Source organism: Fonsecaea monophora (assembly GCF_001642475.1).
Source record: "Fonsecaea monophora strain CBS 269.37 chromosome Unknown Scaff64, whole genome shotgun sequence".
Taxonomy (NCBI): Eukaryota; Fungi; Ascomycota; class Eurotiomycetes; order Chaetothyriales; family Herpotrichiellaceae; genus Fonsecaea; species Fonsecaea monophora.
Window position 1 is genome coordinate 128,289 of NW_019173995.1, and position 21,353 is coordinate 149,641.

At 52.4% G+C, this 21,353-nt stretch overlaps 5 protein-coding genes across 5 annotated transcripts; 3 read left to right on the forward strand and 2 right to left on the reverse strand.

Moving 5' to 3' along the window:
* Positions 1-685: 685 nt before the first annotated feature.
* On the forward strand, positions 686-3,487 carry AYO21_07893 (hypothetical protein; the record flags this gene model as incomplete). Its single annotated transcript, XM_022657846.1, has 3 exons — positions 686-1,040; positions 2,187-3,245; positions 3,303-3,487. 3 exons carry the CDS (start codon positions 686-688, stop codon positions 3,485-3,487), a joined length of 1,599 nt encoding a protein of 532 aa, XP_022509873.1.
* Positions 3,488-4,198: 711 nt separating this feature from the next.
* Positions 4,199-5,714, forward strand: AYO21_07894 (hypothetical protein; the record flags this gene model as incomplete). Its single annotated transcript, XM_022657847.1, has 3 exons — positions 4,199-4,400; positions 4,454-5,471; positions 5,528-5,714. 3 exons carry the CDS (start codon positions 4,199-4,201, stop codon positions 5,712-5,714), a joined length of 1,407 nt encoding a protein of 468 aa, XP_022509874.1.
* A 701-nt stretch (positions 5,715-6,415) lies between these two features.
* Positions 6,416-9,314, forward strand: AYO21_07895 (hypothetical protein; the record flags this gene model as incomplete). Its single annotated transcript, XM_022657848.1, has 2 exons — positions 6,416-6,526; positions 6,621-9,314. 2 exons carry the CDS (start codon positions 6,416-6,418, stop codon positions 9,312-9,314), a joined length of 2,805 nt encoding a protein of 934 aa, XP_022509875.1.
* Positions 9,315-11,264: 1,950 nt separating this feature from the next.
* Positions 11,265-12,359, reverse strand: AYO21_07896 (hypothetical protein; the record flags this gene model as incomplete). The annotated part of the gene is made up of 1 exon (XM_022657849.1): positions 11,265-12,359. One exon carries the CDS (start codon positions 12,357-12,359, stop codon positions 11,265-11,267), a length of 1,095 nt encoding a protein of 364 aa, XP_022509876.1.
* A 1,416-nt stretch (positions 12,360-13,775) lies between these two features.
* Positions 13,776-16,418, reverse strand: AYO21_07897 (hypothetical protein; the record flags this gene model as incomplete). The annotated part of the gene is made up of 1 exon (XM_022657850.1): positions 13,776-16,418. The coding sequence occupies one exon, from the start codon at positions 16,416-16,418 to the stop codon at positions 13,776-13,778; it is 2,643 nt and encodes an 880-aa protein (XP_022509877.1).
* Between the last annotated feature and the right edge of the window lie 4,935 nt (positions 16,419-21,353).

Consider the following 21,353-nt stretch of genomic DNA (forward strand, 5'->3'; position numbering starts at 1 on the left):
CCTTGGGAGGGAGCTCTGTGAACCTTTTACCACGATAGTAGAACAGGAAGCCTACAAGAGCAAAGAATGCCAAGCAAAAAAAAAAAAGGGAAATTGGGCAACAGAGGAACTGCGCGATTTAAGTCATCGAAAGGTGTTGCGTTGCACCCTCCATGTCTGGCATAAGCTGGGAATTCGATGGAGAGTATACCCTTCCGACCACTTCCGCTGCGCTTAGGCTCCCAACTTCCAGCCCACCTACCTCGCGATGAAACGGGCAAATGAACAGGTACTACGACCGCAGCCTTGCGACTCAGCCTCATATGTCGATCTTCGTGAATACCTGACTGGTCCATTCTCTCGGAAGCTGACGCTTCCCCGGACTCTGTGTCCCTTGTGTCGCGGCAATAGAATCCTCCCGCGGCTGAAGTAAGTGAGCGATTTGACTATACATCAAAAGGAGAACGACGTCATTTCGATGTTTCTAGTATGTGATTCCGTGCTCGATGGTCGTCAGCATGAGTGCATAAGTAGAGAGGCGCTGTTCGCCTCAAAGACCGCTTCAGCATTCCAGCGTTTGCACATATCTACTCGAACAGCAATCAAAGCCTTTGGAGAAGCAGTCTACCAAATCATATCCACCAATCATACTCAAATTCCTACCGCCCAAACCTCCTTCCCCAAGACAAGAATCTCAATAGTCACAATGGCCGAAACATTCAACGGACAAGTGCTTATGGACCAACCCGCCGGGACAGGCAACCGTCCTTACGCTGCTGAATCCTGGCTTGAACCATGGCTCATTAAGCACTCGGAATTTTATCGCAAGCACTTTACCCGTGACGGACGTCGGGAAAGCAAGTCCACCAGACGTCACAGCGTCGTCGCTGAAGGACTAGAGTCCCGAAAAAATTCGGTTGCTGCTCCCGAAGCTGAGGCCGCTTCTACCACCACCCCAGAGACCGATGGCACATCCGCCACCCCGGCTCCCGTTGAGCAACCAAGAGAGAGCGTCGACACCGCGGCTGCTGCTGAGGCTGTGGCCAAGAAGGACAAGTTTGGTTCGTTGCGCCGGAGCGTTGGCTGGTTTCCACACCCATGATTGAGTCTCTTGAAGGAGTGTCTGGAAGGACGATAATGGTGAAATGTATAGGGGAGAAACCTGGAGTCTTGAGGCTGAGGATGTGCGTTTGATACCCAAAGTGAACCATCTGTACGAGTATATGCTTGAATCAGGCAGCTGTTTTTGAGAAGCGTCAACAATTTTTCGTTTTTATTTGCACAACCTTCATTTTCACGACATAGCTGGTCACTCCATTTGCCCCCCTGTCGTAGAGTGTGGCGAGTATCCCAATTACAAACATATCTAGTGTTAGTAGCAAGTGGTATGGTTGATTGGTGGGGGTTTTGCTCTATCAACCCCTTGCCCTTCTTTACCAGTTGGTATTCCCGATTTGGTCATTGTGAATTTCGGCATCGAAATTTTGTACTCAGTACAAGGTACAGATGTATTCATGTACCTAGTGTGCCTGTGTATGGTAGGTTCAAGCATACCGGATTGGTGGAGATTTGGTAGCTAAATCGTGGCCGACGCTACCATTCTCGCACGACAAGGGATTGCAGCACGGTACTTGAGTTCCGTCACCAGAATATGTTCTCGACCGAAAGCCCTAAAAGGTTTCCAATCCCAGAAAGCGATGACATTCTTTGATGCCCAGTCGGCCGAGAGAGACTTTCACGTGCCCCAAATGAGGCAAGCACCAAGGTACCGCCAAATCAAGCCTTAACCATTTATGGGGCGCGGGACTCCGTAGCCAATCAGCCGCTGGGGCCCTGAAAATCGCGTCTTGCGAGCCACGCGTGGCATGTTTGGTGTGTGTGAAAATGTCAATGGTGAAATTGTCCCAACCGGTCAGCCGATGATGGAAGCAAAAGACCCTGGGCGTCAGTCTGATAGAAGCTGACTCTGCATTAGAGTACGACTCGTCCAGCTGGGTGGCATTATGACTACATATACAAGATCAGAGGCATCCTCTCGGCAGCCGTCAAAGTCCCTAAACTATTGTCTTACATCTCATCTCGCATTCAGCCCGGATCCAATTGCACCATTCAGCCTCTGCCCAAACCCCTGACTCCACCACCATATCAGACATAGTCCGCCTGCGCTTGTCCGGGTGGGCGACTACCATTATTTATATTTATATCAGTCGCCTTCCAACCTGTCCTCACCGTCGCCACCATCTCGATTTATCAACCCTCGCTCGAGTTCACTGACAGTCCTCACCCGACACTCGACACAATGTCCACTCACACCATTGTCATCATCGGTGCGTCCTTCGCTGGACTCACCATCGCCCATAACCTGCTGAAGACTATCCTACCCCAACTGTCGTCGGCCGACAAACGTGCCTACAAGGTCGTTCAGATCGCCCCCAACGACGAGTTCTACTGGAAGATTGGCGCTCCCCGAGTCCTCGGAAACCCCAAGTCGCTGCCGCTGGAAAAGGCTCTCATCCCCATCGCCCCTGCCTTCAAGGCCTACTCAGCAGAGCAGTACGAGTTCATCAAAGCCCACGTCACTTCGATTGATCCCTCGAGCCAGACTGTCCATACCAGTACCTCAAATGCCGTCCACTACGATTCCCTCATCATCGCCTCCGGTACCAGCTTTGCAAGCCCCTTGTGGTCTGTAACAGACGGCTCTGAACCTCTGAAGAGCGCCATCAGCGAGATTCACAAAAAGCTCCCCGACGCAGAGTCTATCTTGATCGCTGGTGGTGGTGCTGCTGGTGTGGAGACTGCAGGCGAGTTTGGAGAAGTGTACGGAAAGAAGAAGGAAATCACACTTTTGTCTGGCAGCACTTCCCTGCTTCCTAGACTACACAACAAGAAGATGGGCCATGACGCTCAATCTCGGCTTGAGAAGATGGGAGTCAAGGTTATCAACAACAGCGTTCGAGTCGTGGAGCACACCACTGAAGGTGGCAAAGAGGTGTTGAAGTTGAGCAATGGAGAAACCAAGACTGTCGATATCTACATCGAGGCTACTGGTGACAAGCCGAACAGCAAATTTGTCCCTCAGGAATGGTTGGACGATGCGCAGAAGGTGAAGACGGACCCTCATACTCTCCGTCTAGATGTTTCTGGAGTCACGGGCGTCTATTGCATTGGTAGCGTCGCCAGCTACGCAGATGGCTCCATCATGGACGTCAAGTTCGCAGCACCAGCCCTCTTGGAAAGCATCAAGACGGACCTTCAAGGCAAAGGTGAGTAGTCCTTAAGTTTTACCCTTGTGCTGTGCTTCTGCTAACGATATTAAACAGGTGGCCCGCGCACCAACAAAATCTACAAGAAAATTACCAGCGACATGCAATTTGTCCCTATTGGTTCTCAAGGAGGTGTAGGTGTTGTTTTCGGCTGGAAGCTCCCCAGCTTCTTGGTCAAGATGGCCAAGGCCAAGGACTTCATGATCGGCCAAGCTGTTAAGACCGTCGAGGGCACCGCATGATCTCTCGAGAGGCTTTGGTAGAACCTGAGCGGGCATTGTGTTTTTGTGTTGTTTTTCAATAGAGATACCCGGTCTTGACTGTCAGCGGCTGCGCAACAGGGCGTCTGCTTGAATTGGGGAGAATTTGCATAGAGGACAGCGAGATTATACACTAGTATACGGTAATCAGATCAATCTCGATCGTCGTCCTCACGAATCGGGAGAATTAGGATGTGGAAATTTCCAGAGCGATGCTCGATGGGTCGATGGCGATATTTCCCGATGCTTTGCTTAGGAACGCTTCCGCCAGAACATTTCCGACCGCCGCCAATGATTGCCTCGCCGACGATTTTCCAGCCAATTAATTTTCCAATGCTCAGTACATTTGCTTCCGCGAGGTCGAGCAGGCGGTTTGATTATATGGCAGTTTTTTTCCTTATTTAAGACATCATAGACCGGATATTCCCTTTGTGCTAGATCAAGCGGCCATCCTCTCTTTACCTCTCTCGTTGTGATAGAACGGCAAAGATGCTGGGGCGGGTTTCTCTTGCTGCGAAACCTTCAGCACCAGTAACCAAACTCTTTCCCTGCGTCGCAGTGCGGAGTAGTTGCTTGAAAGCTGCTTCCCTGCGAAACTTCTCCTCCTCCCTCTCGCAGACGTCACGCAGGACAACTTCCATATCCCCTCGAGCTTCACCCGACCATTACCGAGCGTTCAGCAGCACAGCAAGAATGTCCGCAGCTACGAGAACCGAAACGGATGCGTTCGGACCCATCGAGGTCCCCTCAGACAAGTACTGGGGTGCGCAGACGCAAAGATCTTTGGGCAATTTCAAGATCAATCAGCCTCAAGATCGAATGCCGGAAGGTGTTGTTCGAGCGTTTGGTATCCTCAAAGGGGCCGCGGCCACCGTGAATATGAAATATGGCCTTGGTAGACACTTCCGATAAAGCTTCTACCAAACACCACCGCTAACCAAGGGACAGACCCCAAGATCGGAGAAGCGATCCAGCAAGCTGCCGCCGAAGTGGCTTCCCTGAAGCTGGTCGATCATTTCCCTCTCGTCGTCTGGCAGACAGGCTCTGGCACGCAGTCCAACATGAACGCAAACGAGGTCATCTCGAACCGGGCGATCGAGATCTTGGGGGGCCAAATGGGCAGCAAGAAGCCTGTACATCCCAACGACCATGTCAATATGTCTGCTAGCTCCAACGACTCCTTCCCCACCGTCATGCATATCGCCGCTGTCCTTGACTTTGAAGAGCGACTCATCCCTGCTCTCAAGAACCTCAGAGATGCACTCCAGAAGAAGGTGGAAGCATTCGACAAGATTATCAAGATTGGAAGGACCCATTTGCAAGACGCTACACCATTGACACTTGGCCAAGAGTTCAGCGGGTACGTGGCTCAGCTCGATCGAAATTTGGAGAGAATTCAAGCATCTCTCCCCCATCTGAGACAATTGGCCCAGGGCGGTACCGCTGTTGGTACTGGCCTCAACACGTTTAAAGGCTTCGCGGAAGGGATTGCTGAAGAGGTGACCAAAATGACTGGCACAGAATTTGTGACTGCCCCCAACAAGTTCGAAGTGTTGGCCGCCCACGACAGCATCGTTGAAGCATCCGGGACACTTAACACACTTGCTTGCAGTCTGTTCAAGATCGCACAGGATATCAGATACCTTGGCTCGGGACCTCGTTGTGGTCTAGGAGAGCTGGTTCTCCCAGAGAACGAACCTGGCAGCAGTATTATGCCTGGAAAGGTCAATCCTACCCAGTGCGAAGCTATGACTATGGTTGCTGCTCAGGTGATGGGAAATCATACCGCTGCAACGATTGGCGGCATGAACGGTCAATTCGAACTGAATGTCTTCAAACCTCTGTTGATCCGAAACCTCCTTCACAGCAGCAGAATTCTGTCCGATGCAATGAACGGATTCGTCGAGCATCTTGTTGATGGTCTGAAGGCGGACGAAAAGAGGATTAGCACACTTCTCCACGAAAGGTATGTCTCGCAGCTCCCAGAGATCTAGTTTTGTCTATTTACTTACTGTGTTTTAGTCTTATGCTCGTGACCTGCCTCAACCCAGTCATTGGTTATGACATGGCCTCCAAGGTCGCGAAGAATGCGCACAAGAAGGGCTTGACCTTGAAACAGTCAGCGATGGAATTGAAGGCTCTTTCCGAGGAGGACTTTGACAAATACGTCCGACCAGAGCTCATGCTTGCACCCAAGGAGAAGAAATGATGCGACCTAGTCATCACTTTGACTGTATTGATGTCGTAAAGAACTCATGTTTGTACAGATAGCGGTCCAGGATTCTATGCACATCAAGGTTGACCTGGTTTGATTGTATTGTACAAAATTCACGATATTTCTGCCAGAGATCGACATAGCTATGATAGACTTTTACAGATATAGATTCATCTTCCGCCGTCGAGAAGGTTGTTGTTCCCAATGGTGCCTCTCAACCCATATCTGCTGTTTGTTGAGGTGGCGATCTGCAGTTTCGTCGTTAATTGACCAAAAAGGTATAGAGGCCTGGCAGGTTCATGGAAAGAAAGCTTGTCCATAAAGGCTCCTTCGTACGTACTTTTACCGAGTAGACGACGAGGCTTTGCGAGCAGAGATCCGGCAAGGCTGAAGGGAGCACGTGAGTGCGGAATGGTCGGTAAAGGACGGAGTAAACACCGGCAAATGCCAAGACGTCTTCGGCTAATGGGACTTCTCCGTGATGCGCTAGTCCCGTTTTAAAAATCGCCGCGCTTATCCCATCTTCGGCATTTGCGGTCGTACTTCTTTCCCACGGTGGCTGGCAGCTCGAATCGCTTCTCCGCTTTCCACCAAAGTCGTCTCCCGGCCGACTTCATCTTCCCCTCTCTCTCCATGAGGGGCTCCATCTCCACACCTAGCATCAGAGCCAGAAAGACACGAGGCTTCAAGGAGCTATGGACACAACACAGTCAGTTGGCGGCGGCGGCAGAGTCAAGAGAAAGCAGTCGGGCAATAAGATCAAGACGCTGCCGTGCCCGCACTGTCAGCGACTCTTTGCTCGTCTAGTAAGTCCTGTTCAATTCCAGCACTTCAGCTCGCATTGGGATCAACCGGCTATCCAGCTACAAGACGACTAACGAGAAAATTTGTTGGAACCAGGAACATCTTCAACGGCACATTCGCACCCATACCAAAGAGAAACCCTTCGTCTGCGATATTTGCTCCAAGACCTTTGCACGCAGTGACCTGCTCGTGCGCCACGAGAGGCTCGTCCACCCGGGCGAGGAAGAGCAGCATACCACGCGGAAGTCACACAAACACCACATTCAAAATGCCAACGCGGCAAAGGAGGCCGCAGCCCGGGTGCAGGCGCAGCATGGAGCTTCGAATCATTCCGACCCCATGGACATCGCGCCACAGCAGAATCAGGCCTTGCTCTCCCCCCATCAAGGTGCGCACGATGGGAGAGGGATGATGGACATGCTGGATCCGCAGCTCATGCAACCCTCCAATGGCATCAACTCGGTCGATGGGATGTCGGCGCACCAGTCGTCTGTGATCAATGCGCCGTCACTCGATCCGTCCTGGGGCTACGACTTGAATCTTCTCTCTCACGCGGCCAGCCATGTCGCGTCCAGTGGTCAGGATCACTACATGTCCGGCTTGCCGCAAGTCACGCAAGAACAGCTCAACGAGCCCTTGCAACAGATCATGCCGGCAGTGACCGAGGGGCAATACCAGCCGAGAATGCTGACCGAAGGATATGGGCAGTCGACGCCCATGTTCGAACCTCCCGACCTCGGCGATCCCATGCAAGACTTCACCGTCTTCCTCGACAGCGTCGGCCTTTCGTCCGAGTGGTATGCAAATATGTTTGGCAATGATCAGGTTGATGCGTACAACTCCCCCACCGAGTTGAGAGGCGATCACTTGAATATATCGAGGCCTCAATTGAACGGTGAGCATCCTACCGATAGCAAGCTTGGTGTTCCTCAAGAAGAAACGAGCACATTTTCACGATTTGGATCAAGACTTCCGTCCCTTCAACCAGAATCCAAAGATTCTGACTTCACTCGGCCAGACCCTCCTCGAAGTACGGTCGAAGAAGCCGAGGCCAAAGTGGTCAGGACAACCTGGGATGTCTCAGATACAGATCGATCCATATTTGCCTCCAAGCTTGCCGCATTCGACAATGTCATGCCCAAAGGCTTCATACCTCCTTCAAGGCATTCGCTTTCGAGATACCTGGCGGGTTATGTCAATGGCTTCCACGAACACCTTCCCTTTATTCACGTGCCATCTCTCCAAGTTGCAGGTAGTGCTCCGGAGCTTGTTCTAGCCCTGGCCGCCGTGGGTGCCCAATACCGATTTGAGAATAGCCGAGGAATCGAACTATTCTATGCCGCAAAAGCCGTCGTGTTGGAACAAATCAGACGGCGTGACGAGTCCTCGACGACTCACTTGTGGAACCGACCTCGGACAGGGTCGATGGCTCAGTCGCCAGGAGGAGGCTTCACCAACAAAAGCCATTCAAGCAGTCCGTTCCAACACATTTCTCCCGAAGACGCACTTCCTGCCGATAGCAAAGAGCAAATGGACTCAATACAAGCGCTCCTGCTGCTGACTGCCTTTGCTACATGGGAGAGGCATACTGAGCTGCTACGTGAGGCTTTGGCCTTTCAGAGCATTCTAGCACGGCTTGTCCGAGAAGCCGGCCTGACGAGTCCGGAAATCATGCAGTCGCCGGAGGAGCTGACTTGGGAGGACTGGATCAAAATCGAGGGCGAGAAGCGGACCAAGCTCATCGTCTACTGCTTCTTTAATCTGCATTCAATCACATGGAATGTGCCTCCGCTCATCCTCAACTCGGAAATCAAGCTCAACTTGCCCGATCCTGCCAACGAGTGGAAAGCCACCAGCGCGGAACAGTGGAAGAAATTGCGACAAGCAAACTCCGCACCGCAGATGCCTTTCCAGACCGCGTTCTCCCGGCTGTTCAACAAACAGAACCAAGCCACGGCGACTCCCATTTCCCCACTAGGCAACTACATCCTGGTCCACGCTCTCATTCAGCAGATTTTCTTTGCTCGACAGCTTTCGCTAGCCTGGCCCGGCGTAGCAGGGTCGAGTCTGCGCATGGAAGACATTACCGTCCTCGACATGGGGCTCTCGTCCTGGAAAGCCGGGTGGAAACGGGCACCCGAGTCGAGTCTCGATCCTCAGAATCCCAACGGACCAGTTGCGTTTACCTCGACCGCTCTTTTGGGTCTTGCATACATTCGTCTACATGTCGACATGGGTCCACTCCGCCATCTTGAGACGCGCGATGCCGTACAGATTGCCACATCTCTATTCAATACGCCAGACCTCCGCCGTGACCCTCGGCTGACGCCCGCCCTCTTACACTCTGCTCATGCACTTTCCATCCCTGTGCGACTGGGGATAGATTTTGTTGCACGCACGCAAACCTTCTTCTGGTCCATTCAGCATTCGTTGTGCAGTCTGGAATGCGCTTTCCTCCTTAGCAAGTGGCTCTATGTTCTGTCCAACCTGAAGAGCACGGGCGGTGCCCCCGTCACTGAGCACGAAAGAAAACTTCTTCTCTGGGTCCGGTCTCTCCTCGACGAAACGGAGATGACGGTGCCATTGAACGGAGATGCGAATGACCATACTGTGCTGAATGAGTCTAGGGAGTTGTTGGATGACACTCAGAAGATGCGGCAATTGAGCGTGGCGGTGGTAAGGGTATGGAGCAAGACGTTCAAGGGGAATACGAGCTGGGCAATTGTGGACATGATTGGCAGTGCGCTGGAGATCTACGCGGACATGTTAGAGGGGGAAATGGCACGGTAGGGGGTTCATCATTTCGGTTTGGGAGAATGGAAATACATACACGGCCAGCCTTGAAGTGGTGCCAGCATCGATCGGCAGGACGAATACTGCCGGGGGCGAAAAGAGGCTCAAGTGGCATGTGGCATGCTTTTTACAGTGTGTACGAGTCTGGACTGCGATTCTTTTTTTCACAAAGTTCCCTGCGAGCTGGTTGAGCTATCCAGCGAGCGATTGAGCAACAGCTTCTGATACTGCGGTGCGCTACGCTTTCTTTTTCCCTGTTTTTTTTGGCCATATACAATGGAGGGGGAAAGAAGAGAGAGAGAAAAAAAAAACAAGGACAGAAGGAGAGCCAAAAGCAACATTGAGCGAGGAACAAAATGCAGACAGGCAGAAATGGGTTGTTCAAGACGGATTTTTTGGTTTGTCTTAAATGCTTTTGCAAATTGCTTTTGCGTCTAGGGATTTTTGATTCTTTCCTGCTACGCTCCGTACGGTCGGTCAGTTGAGTTCAATTCAGTCGGTTCAGTTCGAGTCCATTCCTGTGTCGTTGGCAGTCAAGTCAAGTCAAGTCAATACAGTCAGTCCCTGGCTGCTCGGTTTCTAGGTAGTCAAGCAAATCACTCAGTCAACTAGTCAATATGAGCTTATATAGATAGACACGTACCCGCTGTCTTTTTTCCAAAGGAGTGGAAGAAGTACATGTAGGTAGGTATATAGGGAGCCTGCGGTACATGGTTTGATTCATTGGTGGTAGATACAGGACACATCACATACAACATATCACATATCATATTATATCATACACGGTTCCATATCCTTCCTTCTTGGTAGATGCAGTAGTAAGTGGTAAGTGGTAAATGCTGTGTAGTCCTCTTCCTCTCCCTCTCCCCCTTCGCTGCCGCCAAATCGATCTGTCGACTCCTTCCTTGTCTGCCTGTCTGCACACGCACACACCGAATTCTCATACCGAGTTCTTATACCGAGTTCTCATACCAACCGGGTACAAGTGAATATTTCTCAAAAACTCCTCCTCCACCCAACCAAGTCGAATGTCTCATCTCATGTCTCATGTCTCATGACGCATATCGCATATCGCATATCCCACATCCCATATCCCAGCCTGACCTGACCTGGTCTGGCCTGGCCTTCCAAGTCTTGTTCGGATACATGTCTCCTCCATCCTCCATCAACCACAACCCAACACGCACGCACGCACGCACACAACCCTGAAAGTGCTGCCAGCCCAACTCCAACACTCTGCACCCCTCCACCAAGGTGCCATCCCAAAATGTATCACCAGAACCATCCGAGGTATCCAGAACCCTGTTTCGACACACACAACTGTGTGCCCTATCTGAACCCTTCGACTGAATGGCCATCTGTGACTTGTCCTTTTTGATGTGAATCCTCCAAAGTGACAATCAACCACCCTCGTTGAGCAACCATCAAAGCTGAGCACAGAGCCTGTATCTAACAAAAAACAAACAACCAAGAAGCAACTATCTAATTTGAGTATGATTTTCTGATTTTTCCCAAGTTTTTTTGGTGGTTCACGAGCGTCCCCAATCACCTTTTTCTTTTTTCTGAGGTTCCACAAGTTGACTCTGAAAAAACATCTGTGCTCGGTTGCTCAACGAGGTCGTCACATACCCTTGTCCAGGTCCTGCTCCTGCGCATTCCTCGATCCAACCAACACACACCAAGCAACCAAAGGTGAGAAGCCTCCAGCGTCCCGGAAAACCTCCACGACTGAAAACAGACAGCATCTTCAATCAGTGATAGCCCCACCGAACGCCTCAAACTGATCTGCAGCCATTGCTATGAAAAAATCCCTCAGAGCCCACAGAGTTGACAGAACAACTGTCTGAAGCAAAGTGTGAAGTGAACGACGTGTATGGAAATGAATTCCCGAGCCAGTAAGACGCCCACGTCAAGTGTCCATCAACACTCTCGGAGGCCACTCAAATCTCAAAAACTCCATAGTTCTGTGGGAGCATGAGAACCGTGCTTGCTGAGATAACCTCCTGATTGCTTCAAGTAGTCGTGGCCTCGGATCAGCTGATCCTCCAGCCAGACGTCAGAAGCCTGCAACCCAAGCTTCGCACCCTCCAGTTCGCGACACCACGACAAATGCCCACAGCTATCACACTGACGACAACGCCATTCCGGGACGATGTGCTTTGGCCAACAGCGGGCCGGTGTGATTAACAGCGACGGGGCAAATGTCACACTCTTCTTCTGATCCGGGGCACCAGATGTCACTCCATGGCCGGCAGAATTTGGTGTAGTAGGCTCCATCTCCCCAACAAGATCAACGTGGTGCTTCAAGATCGATTTGACCGGGCGGTCGAACCGAGTACTCCTGATTGGCTCCGAGTTGATGCAACGCTGGATCGACATTGCCTCTGGTCGTCGAACAATTGGGCGGAAACCTCCTCCGCCAATGCCCTCCGTCTCTCTCTTTTTGCCAGCCTCTTTGTCAACCGGGCGCCCAGCGTAAGCAACAAGGGGCTTGTCAAGTCGTACCTGCTCAGGAGCAGGCCGGGGCCCAACGAGTGAAGCCTTGATGCGAACCGGGAGCCGTGACGCCGAGGCTGTCTCCCCTGTGACGGTGCGAGACGCGGCGGTTGTCTTGTCCTTTCCGACATCGTCTTCCTTGCCGGGTGTGGTGGATCCACAAAGCCGAGAAGACGACGACAACATGCCATTAAGGACCGGTGTGACCGGTACGGGGATCAGAGATCCCATGGCCTTTGCTTTGGCTCGGGCTTTGACCGAAGTCGCTGCCTTCGCCTCCGCGGCTGTCTTGTCATCCGACGATTGCTTCTCCGATCCACACGAGGCCGTAGCGGTCGGCGCGGGGTCCGAAACAATTGTCACAGTGGTGGTCGCCGACGATGAAGGGGCATCCTCACAATCCTTGACCCCAGTAGCGGCCGTTGACCGTCCGCGGAGGACGCTGTTGACCAACCAAGGCCGAGACCTGGCAGCCCTCAGCGACCTCCTCAGGTCGAAACTGCCGGAAGATGCTGATGATGGCTGAGAGACGAACTCCCTTGCCATTGTTGATGATCTGTAAGTCTGTAGTCTGTACAATGTAAGCTTTCTCAATATACACACACACAGATGGGGGGCGGGGTTACCTGGAGAGAAGAAAGAGAAAGTGAGCACGGCAGGCAGCATAGTCCCCTTTTGTATGAGTTGCCTCGAGCGTGCTCCATCACGGTTGTTGATGTTGTTGACAACAATACTGCAATGGTTCCAGTGGTTCACAAGGTGGACCGATACAGCTTTTCACCAGTAGACTCCTGTTCTTCAATGGAGATGACCATCATAGTTGTTTTCTGTGGAGTCACGTTCCCCCTCGTAGGTTGTATACAAGCAAGCAAGGGCAGCCTTTCCAGCATCATCCACAGCGGTATTTCTCGCAAGGCGTCCACCTCGCGGGGTATTTGTAAAGGGGTTAGCCATGGGGAAGGCTGCTGGTTCGGAGGCGTCAACCAGTCAGTTCAGTGTTGTTGTGGTGGTGGCGAATACCAATTCCACTCGCGAGTGACTCCTTCTTCAACCCTGGGTCCGCACACAGTGCTCAAGTCGATCATCGAGACCGAGACAGAGACGAGGTGTATTAAACGAGGCCCGCGGTGGATTCGTACAAGAATTTGTAAGGAAACGTGGTTTCGCTGGGCTGGGGCAGTCAATCGAGCGGCGTCTCCGTCGAATGCTGGCTCAAAAGGGCCCCAGAGATGGTCCCTCCATCAGGAATATCTGTCAGAACCTCCCAGCGGCGGAGAGTCCAGTAGGCCGTTGGGCAATTGGGACGGGTGGTCCTCGAACTTGAGGAGCAGCTGAGGATGTCGAAACCCAAACAGGACGACGCCGGGTCTCAAATACGAGGAGCGGGTGGACGGTACCGTAAACAAGTGGGTCAACGGCTGTACAAACTTCACGCGTAAAATATTGTGGACTGGCCAGACCCGATGATTGGGTATGCGGGAAAAAACATACCGTGGTCTGAGAGGAAAGCAACACAATCGATCAAGAGGTTTGTTGTTTCAAGGTGCCATATTGAGTGTTGGACTTGCAGGGCGCATGCGAGGCTGCGCTTCCGCACCACGTCACGTGCTCCCCCCCTGTGACCATGTCCCTGCACACATTGTAACATTGTAGAAGATATGAGCCGACTGGGACATGTTCCGTGCTCATGGTTCCGATAGCCATAGTCGAGAGTACGCGTATCCTAGGGCAAATGTGGTTAACGGGCCTTATGAACACTCGAATTGTCTCGACCCTACTGATGGTGCTGAAGTATGAATAGTTCTTGCAACGCTCGTATCCCTGACCCTGGTGGCTTCCTGAAGCTGGATTCAATACTGTTTCTTATCATATTAACATCACTAGCAAGTAGCTGACCAAAGACACTCCCGGTCGCCTCCAACAATGCTGGTCTGACTCGAGCCATCTATGCCGTGTGATGGTTCAAATGAATGCTGGACTTCCCTCACCCAAAATATGCTCACCTGCACTTGTACTTCTCTCTCCCCGTCGACTTCTCAGAAAATTGCTGACCATTCTCTTGCTACCCAGGAGCCCCAGCACTTTGGCTGCACTCTTCCCCACAGAGTAGGACCGCGATGGTAGTGCCGTTGCCCCTTCATTCCCGTCTCCTAGGCCAGTCTCCAACTCCTGGCCGGCTCCGTCCAATGTGATTCTAGGTGCTACACTCAACCTGTTATTTCCAAACGTGTCCGGATGACCTTGCGTCCTCTTGCCCAGGTACATGCTGTCAAACGGACGGTTGTGGGGAGGCACATCCATGTTAAAAGGCCTGCTCAGTCGTGCGACCAGGTGATCTTTGGCATTCTCGCTTGGACTTTCATACGACCTGCTCGGCGTGGTTGAGATAGACCGATGGGGTGTAGAATAGAGATTTGCGGGTTGGAACACGCCTTCACTGGCTCTCTTGCGGAGTCGTCCGCTCGTGGTACCATCCCGGAATTGCAGTTGCAGCCTTCCCGGCGTACTCACTGGTGGAGAGTCCGATTGGATCGGCGGACTGTTTTCTTTGCCAGCACTTTGAGGCCCAAGCGTCCTCTGGCTCCTCTTCTCCCTGAAGAGCTTCACTAAGTTCCCAGGACTCAGTTTTCGTAGACTTCCGCTGCCTTTGCTACCGTCCTCGGCGTTGTTGGAAATACTGCTCAAGGCGTCGGTGCTGGCCCTTTTGAGCAGATCGGCATGAGCTCGGACGGAAACAGTTCCATTGTGCACCTTCGGGCCGCTTGATGCTGAAGCAACGACAACGTTCGACAGGCCATATCCTCTCGTCCCGGTACAGGTACCCGCTGACCTTACCAGTTGGCTCGAGGCACCCTCTCCGTCATCTCCAGCCTCCTCGGCCGAGGCGATCTGAGCTCTTTCCCGTGTGTGTGAACTGGAAAAGCTATCTGTGGTGTGCTCGTGCTTTTTCACGGTATCTGACCAAGGATTCCATTGATTATTCGTAGATGGAGCAAATGATGTAGCCAGAATGGTTGCCATGCCATTTGTTTCCAACTCTTCGGGAGCTTTTGTACGCAGCTCGTCCGAGCTCTCACAAGGCCGCTGATACTGTTCATTGGATCCGCCGTTCGTTGTCCGGGAGTAGATACTGGCACTGCTCAAACCGAAATGAGGGCGGTTCATTACGGGATTGCTCGACTGGCGATTGATGGTGACGCTACTGTTATCCGAGTCTGCGTGTTTGCCGCGGCCATTGCTGCTGCGGCTGCTGCGACGACGCCTCTCATTTAAGAACCTCTTGAAAGGACTTGGGGTGTTCGGGTTCTTTTCGCTCGAGAAAGGAAAGAAGGTCGACTGTGACTCTTGTTCCGCCAGTCGTTCCCATCTTATGTCGGCATTCTCCTGATGTGGCTCATCCGTCCTCGCGCTAGCAGAGTGATGCCACGAGCCAGATTGGCTGCTGGACAGGGGGTTCAGAATATTCCCAGTCATTGTAGTCAGCGAAGAATCACTCTGAACCGCTCTGATGGTAGGTTTCGCGTCCGAGATTTCTGTGCTGTTCGCCTCGTACCCATGATTGATGCCTTCCAGGGCAACTCTTGTCCTCTCGATTTCAATCTCTTCCTGGTTGATTCGTTTGATCAATGCTGAATAGATTCGCTGACTATCCACTGCCGGCATAGTCCGGGCGTTATTCGTGATTGACTGCAATGGCTCGTGGAAAACGTCGACCCCGCCAATGTGTTTCCCAGCGGATGACGAGGGCTGATGAGGACCTCCATCTTCTTTGATGATCGAGAGTCGATTGCGCTCGATAGGACCAGACCGCATACCAATGGAGCCTGTTATGCTGGAATTGGTCCAGCTGGTGACTCGGGATCGAGCATTGGAATGGAGGCTTTCACGACTTGCAGCGGACTGTACCGTGTACGGCACCTTGTCTAAACCTTCAAGCGACTCATGTTCGAGAATAGGCTGAGAGTAGACGCTTCGCTGCGGAGTGAGGCCGTCGTCCACGATTTGGTATGCGTCGAACCCGCTGACAAGGGTAGACTCCTTGTCAAACTCGGAGAAGTGGTTGCGCTGGGCTTCCAAATGTTGAGGAGGCAAATTGTCTTTCTTACTCAGTGACTTCCCAAGCACCCTGCGGACTCGATCGCGAAAACTAAGCGAAAAAGATCTCGGGGCTGTGGTCTCCGGCTGCTCAGCCTCGAGGCACGCGCTGGCCCGAACTGTCTTTCGGAATTTGTGCTGCGTTCTCCTCTTCCCTTTGCGAGGTGTGCACAGTTCTGTCTGTTGCAGGTCTGCATGGCCAGCGCCATCGAGGAACTGTGCCCGAGCCAGCTCAACTGCCTCTTCATGTCGCTCCCAAGCACCGTCTGAGCCTTTGTAAAGCGTGGTGTTGCTCTGGCGGCGTAGGAAAGGGAGGGAGCGCTGAAGACGCAGCCGAAGATTGCCATTGGGAAACGCCACGAGGGATTTCGACTTCCGGACTCGACGATACGACGAGGGTAGAGCTCCATAGTTTTCAGATCCAACTTCCGAAGAGGTCATCGCATGCCTCGCAGCAACCATAGCAAAAGCATCGCCCCCTCTTCTATTGCGATAGACGCAGTCGGTCATACTGGATATATCCAAAATTGCAGGCTGGGAGATATGGTACAAGGATGAGATGGCGACAAAAGCCGACCGCAGAAGTTGTCGACGGCCATCTTCAGGAAAGAGCAACTGCACCCTGCAATCGCCCTCTGCCTCAATCGCGGGGAAAGAGCAGCAGCCGTCATCCCCAGTAAAATGGCCTTTAACACGACATCAACCTCCTTTTTGTTCACCCAAAGCTCCTTGCCTACTACGACTGTCTTGTCTCCCGGGAACAGAAGCCGGGGCACTTCTGGTCGACCTCATGGTGGCTCAGTTGCTTGAGATGTGAAGACATGGCTGGGGAGCGCGGCAGAGTCCGATATCTCCCTCTCAAGCCAGCGAGTTGGCTCGGGCTGGCGAGAATAGAGGTAACCACAAAAGTCGCATTCAACTTCGACCTGCGACGTTGTTCAAGAGAATCTGAATCGCACTAGACGGTGGGCACGGCGATCAGATTGCTGTGGCGGGAGAATCGTCGCTAGGCGCAAGTGCACAAATGGCATAGTGGGACTTCTAGCGATCGACGAGAAAGGAGCATCTTCCGAACGGTTACGCAAGGTCGCAAGGCTGTACTCGGTTACATGGTAGGCTGTCGACTACTGAACGAGACGTGAGGCTGTACCTGACCAATGCGTAGCAGACGGGGTGGTCAACGCTGGCTGATCGAACGCCTGACTGCAAGATACCATTTTGTGGCAGGGCTTCCCACAGGGGGGAAGCATTGAACAAAGCGAAGAGACAGGCGGCCAATCATTCCCGCAGCACCAACTGCCCGCAAGGGGAAGAATGAAGCATGAAGTGCCAGCGAGTCAGTCACGCGGGAGAAGCGGAAAAGGCGGAAGAGAACCAACAGCTTTGGTGCCTTTCAAGCGGTTGCTGCAGGCCACGAAAGCACTGCCCGCCTTTGTCTCACCAGCGCCTATAGTGCCTATGCACTGCGGGCGATTAAACGAACAAAATTATTATTAGAGATGAACTACCTACCCCATGCTTCTCGAACTATTACTGTGAGACAAGCCAAAAAAGAAAAACCCCGACGACAGTGAATAATGCTACTGCTTATCCTCGGTCCAAGTTACCACCTTTGCCCTTAGCTGCAGCTGCCCAATCTGTTCAATGCGAGAGTGATGATTCGAAGCGCCTTGTCCATGCGAGGGGTCTGAACACGAGAATAATACATACAGTAGTGCTGAATCTCCCTTGCGGAACGGAGTGGAAAGTCCTTGCTGCACGCCGGACCTTGTGGGGAAGAGGAAGTGAGGCATTTTCACATAAGGGCTCAAGGGGTTGATGACCGCCCTGTGTGTAATGGAGATAGAGTGACGCGAATGTGTTGCGCGTGTTCGCAACCCGTTGTACGAGCTCGAGTAAGTAAGTCAGGCCTGTCAGTCAGTCAGTCAGTGCGTGCATATGCATTGTGCAAGCCAGGGGCTAAAGAAAAATGATCACCAGGTGCGCTGTAATCAAGACACGGAATAACACATTGAAGCGAAGCTAGAAGAGTTGTTCAACTTTTTTTGTTCTTGTTCTATCTAGGTCATTCTCCGTGTGGGACGAGTTGGACCCGGAGGAATATAGCTCGTCAAAGTCTTGTAATGTACAAGCAGGTGTATGAGACATTCCAGGCGCATTCAAAATGTTGGTACATGAGCAGGAAAACCAGTTGCTGCCTCACTACCGACTAACGTGGACGCCCGGGCTGCGTTCGCTTTTGTGCTCTCCGCAATCCCTTTCCAATTGAAGTGCTTTTGTTGCCCAAGCCGGCGCAGAAAAGGATCGACAAACCCCGCCCTAACTTGTCACAAGGACCCTTTGGCCTGCAGCTGCAAGCTGCAAGGCGTCGTCACTCGTGTGCAAATCTGGCGTCACCGATAATATAGTTGATACACAGAGATCCAGACCGACAACATTGTAAATGTCTGGCTCCAATCAAAAAGGTTGATAAAAAATTGCAGGTGAATAGCAAGGTCGTAATGTTGCCTCCGGATGCAGGAAGTCGCTAAAATCAAATTGTACTGTCAAGGTGTGCCCCCCTGAAGACGCCAACGCTGAAACCCAACAGTGACAAGAAAACTCGAGAGGTGAAATTGGTGAATAGCGGTGATGGCCGGGTAATAGAAGCCAACTCCAATCGGAGGCGGCGGTCGTCAATAATCGTAGCTCGTGGGGTATCAAGGTTTCATGAGCACCCAATCCTGGCGGAAGCTTTCGCAGTGGCCTAGGACGGGTAGCCAAGGTCGGACAAAAGGCAAAGGCATGAATTGCCGAAAGGATGAAAGGGGATGATTGGGGTTGGAGGTCTGAGTGGGCAGTTATCTAGCCTCAGCTGCAGACAGCGGCATGGTGACATCAGCCTCGAATGACGTAGTCAGGAGACCCGACCGGACGTTGAGCGGCTGTGTGAGGACTGATCGAAATGGTCGGCTAGGTCGACTGCGGAAGTTGTACATCTGCAAGAGAAGCGAGTTAGAACAATCGTGTTCCTGGACGTATTGAGAGAGGGAGCCGACATACTCTGCATTCTGCGCACTTGCCGCCAGCAGTGTCGCATCGGCCACGGCATCCCCGAGGTTGATTTGAGCACGAGAACATGGTGTGTTTTCCTTTTGCTTGTCTTTTTTTGGGTGGAGTTTGCACTGTTTCAATGCTCTGGCGATAGCACACGAGGGGAAGAGGGATCTCGAACTCGACAGGCTATCGATGGATGATATGTAGGTAGGGAAACGCGGGTTGACGGTTGAGTCACCAATAAAGTGATGACGTTTGGATTGGTTTCAGATCGGTGATCGTTGTACGCAGTCTACGCGCAAATTTGTTGAGTTGTTGAGAGTGGTGGTTGTTGTACAGCACAGTTGAGTCGCAGTCTATAGAGAAAAGTCGTGGTCGCAGAGAGGATTGTGGTTTGATGGATTGGTGTTTGTTGTTCAGAGAAAAAGGAGATCGAAGGCCTCGAAGAAGGCGGATGGAACGAGGGTGATATAGTGTCTAGTCTGGCTCAGTTGTGATGGTCAGTGGTCACAGTGGATTATAGTTTAGCGGATCGGTGATCAGCAAGTCGCTGCATGTCCATCGATGCAAAAAGATGTCACGCCCCGAGCTCCGAAACCCTCGGGCAAAGTTTAATGGGGCAGCTCAGCTCAGGCATGCCTGACACATCCATTTGCTGGCTGAGGGGCAGGGCATCAGTGCACCAAGGCTCGCAAGGTCCCAAGGCACCAGGCAAAACTAGGGCACCCAGGGCACCCACAGAGCATTACGAGTACCCGTACCTTAGCTACTACTCATCCACTCATCCTACAGGGGGCACCGCCTGACTGTTCTTCCACGCCCTGTCGGCCTCATCACGTTATTGTTACCCACCCACCCTGCAGTCCTGCACCTCTTATTACGGGAGCAGAACGTACTCGTACGACTTCCATTGTTGGTCTGGCTTGTCTGGTCACCATGACCACAATATGTTTCCCCAATAGTGGCAACGCCTACGCCTGCGTCTGCGCTTGTGTCTGTCTGCTTCCCGTACCTTGTGCCTGCGCCCGCGCGCTCCGGGTCCTCGGCACCACACAATCTCACTTTCCTGCCCACAAAGAACCCTTTTCCGCCTCGTACCTTGCTCCGAACCACCCTCCATACGCGCACACAACACGCAAACACGCCTCCACGGCCGACGTATACAGAAACCACTACGAGGTACTCTTACGACTCTCTCCGTCTGCCCCTACGGACCTACATACCGTTTACGTGCCCTTACTCCGTTCCTCTGGCTCCTCCGGCCATTCCTTCCTTTGATCGGACCATTCAGGTCTCGTCCACCTCAGCAATCCAATAATCCAGACGACAAGTACAGGGGAAAAATTAGGCAGAGTTCCGGAAAATATTGTCCAGTAGTCTCGGAGCCTGCCCAAATTGCAGACACGAGGTTTCGTCAACTGGTTACCTTGCATTGTGTTGTTGTTACGTTGCGTCCCGTGGTCCAGTTCAGCACTCGGATGTACGCTCACCCATTTCTCGCATCTGCACCATCTGCAGGCTCTGTGCCAACCCACGAACCCTGACAAGTGCACTTTCCTTAGGGGGTAGGCGACTCCCTTAGTCAGGCAGGCCCAAGACTTCTTGGCTACAGGCTTGGTCTTTCTCCTTGCAAGTCTCCAGTTTGGCTATCACAGCGCCTATTGCCGCCCATAACTCTCTGCCTAAGGAATACTCCAGCATCCCAGTACCTTGCGACGGATCTTTGCGGGCTGATTCCACATATGCCATTATGTGTTCGTACTCAGTCATTCTCTCGAAGCACTCTATACACCTCCTGCTTGGTCAAATGAGGTGACCACAACACATACTCGCTTCATACCACTGGGTGGAACGAGCATCAGCGTATTCCTAGGGCTCTCACGCCACAACACAGTGTTGCGCTTGAATGAAAGGGAACATCTTGTTTATTCGGAGCACAAAGAGTATTCTCGGGGTTGAAAAACAAACACAATGCTCCGCACTCAGTCTGGTGTTCCGTACTTGGACCGCTGGAGCACAAGTCAAGTCCGGAGCCCGCACCTGAAACGCGATGCCAATGATTGTGAATCAGCTGATGACTTCAGGACCAGACCGGAAACTCGCCCATGTGGTCTAGACTCATCTCCGGGTCTGATGAACGTCTTGTAGATGGCATGATTGGCATAGCGGGGTTGCACAAACACCATCCTCCCTTTTCCCCTTACGAGGATGAAAGCCGCGCGAGTGCAATCTTCCAAGCGGACCATATTGAAGAGTAGTCATCAGACCACTTGCACTAGCCAACCCACACCACACCTTTGCGCGTCGGTCCGTGAGCCAACCTCGGACCTTGTGGTTTGGAACCAAAGGCTGACAAGAAGCCCATTGGAGCCAGCCTTCTCGTCATCCGGCTGCGTTTCGTTATGTCAG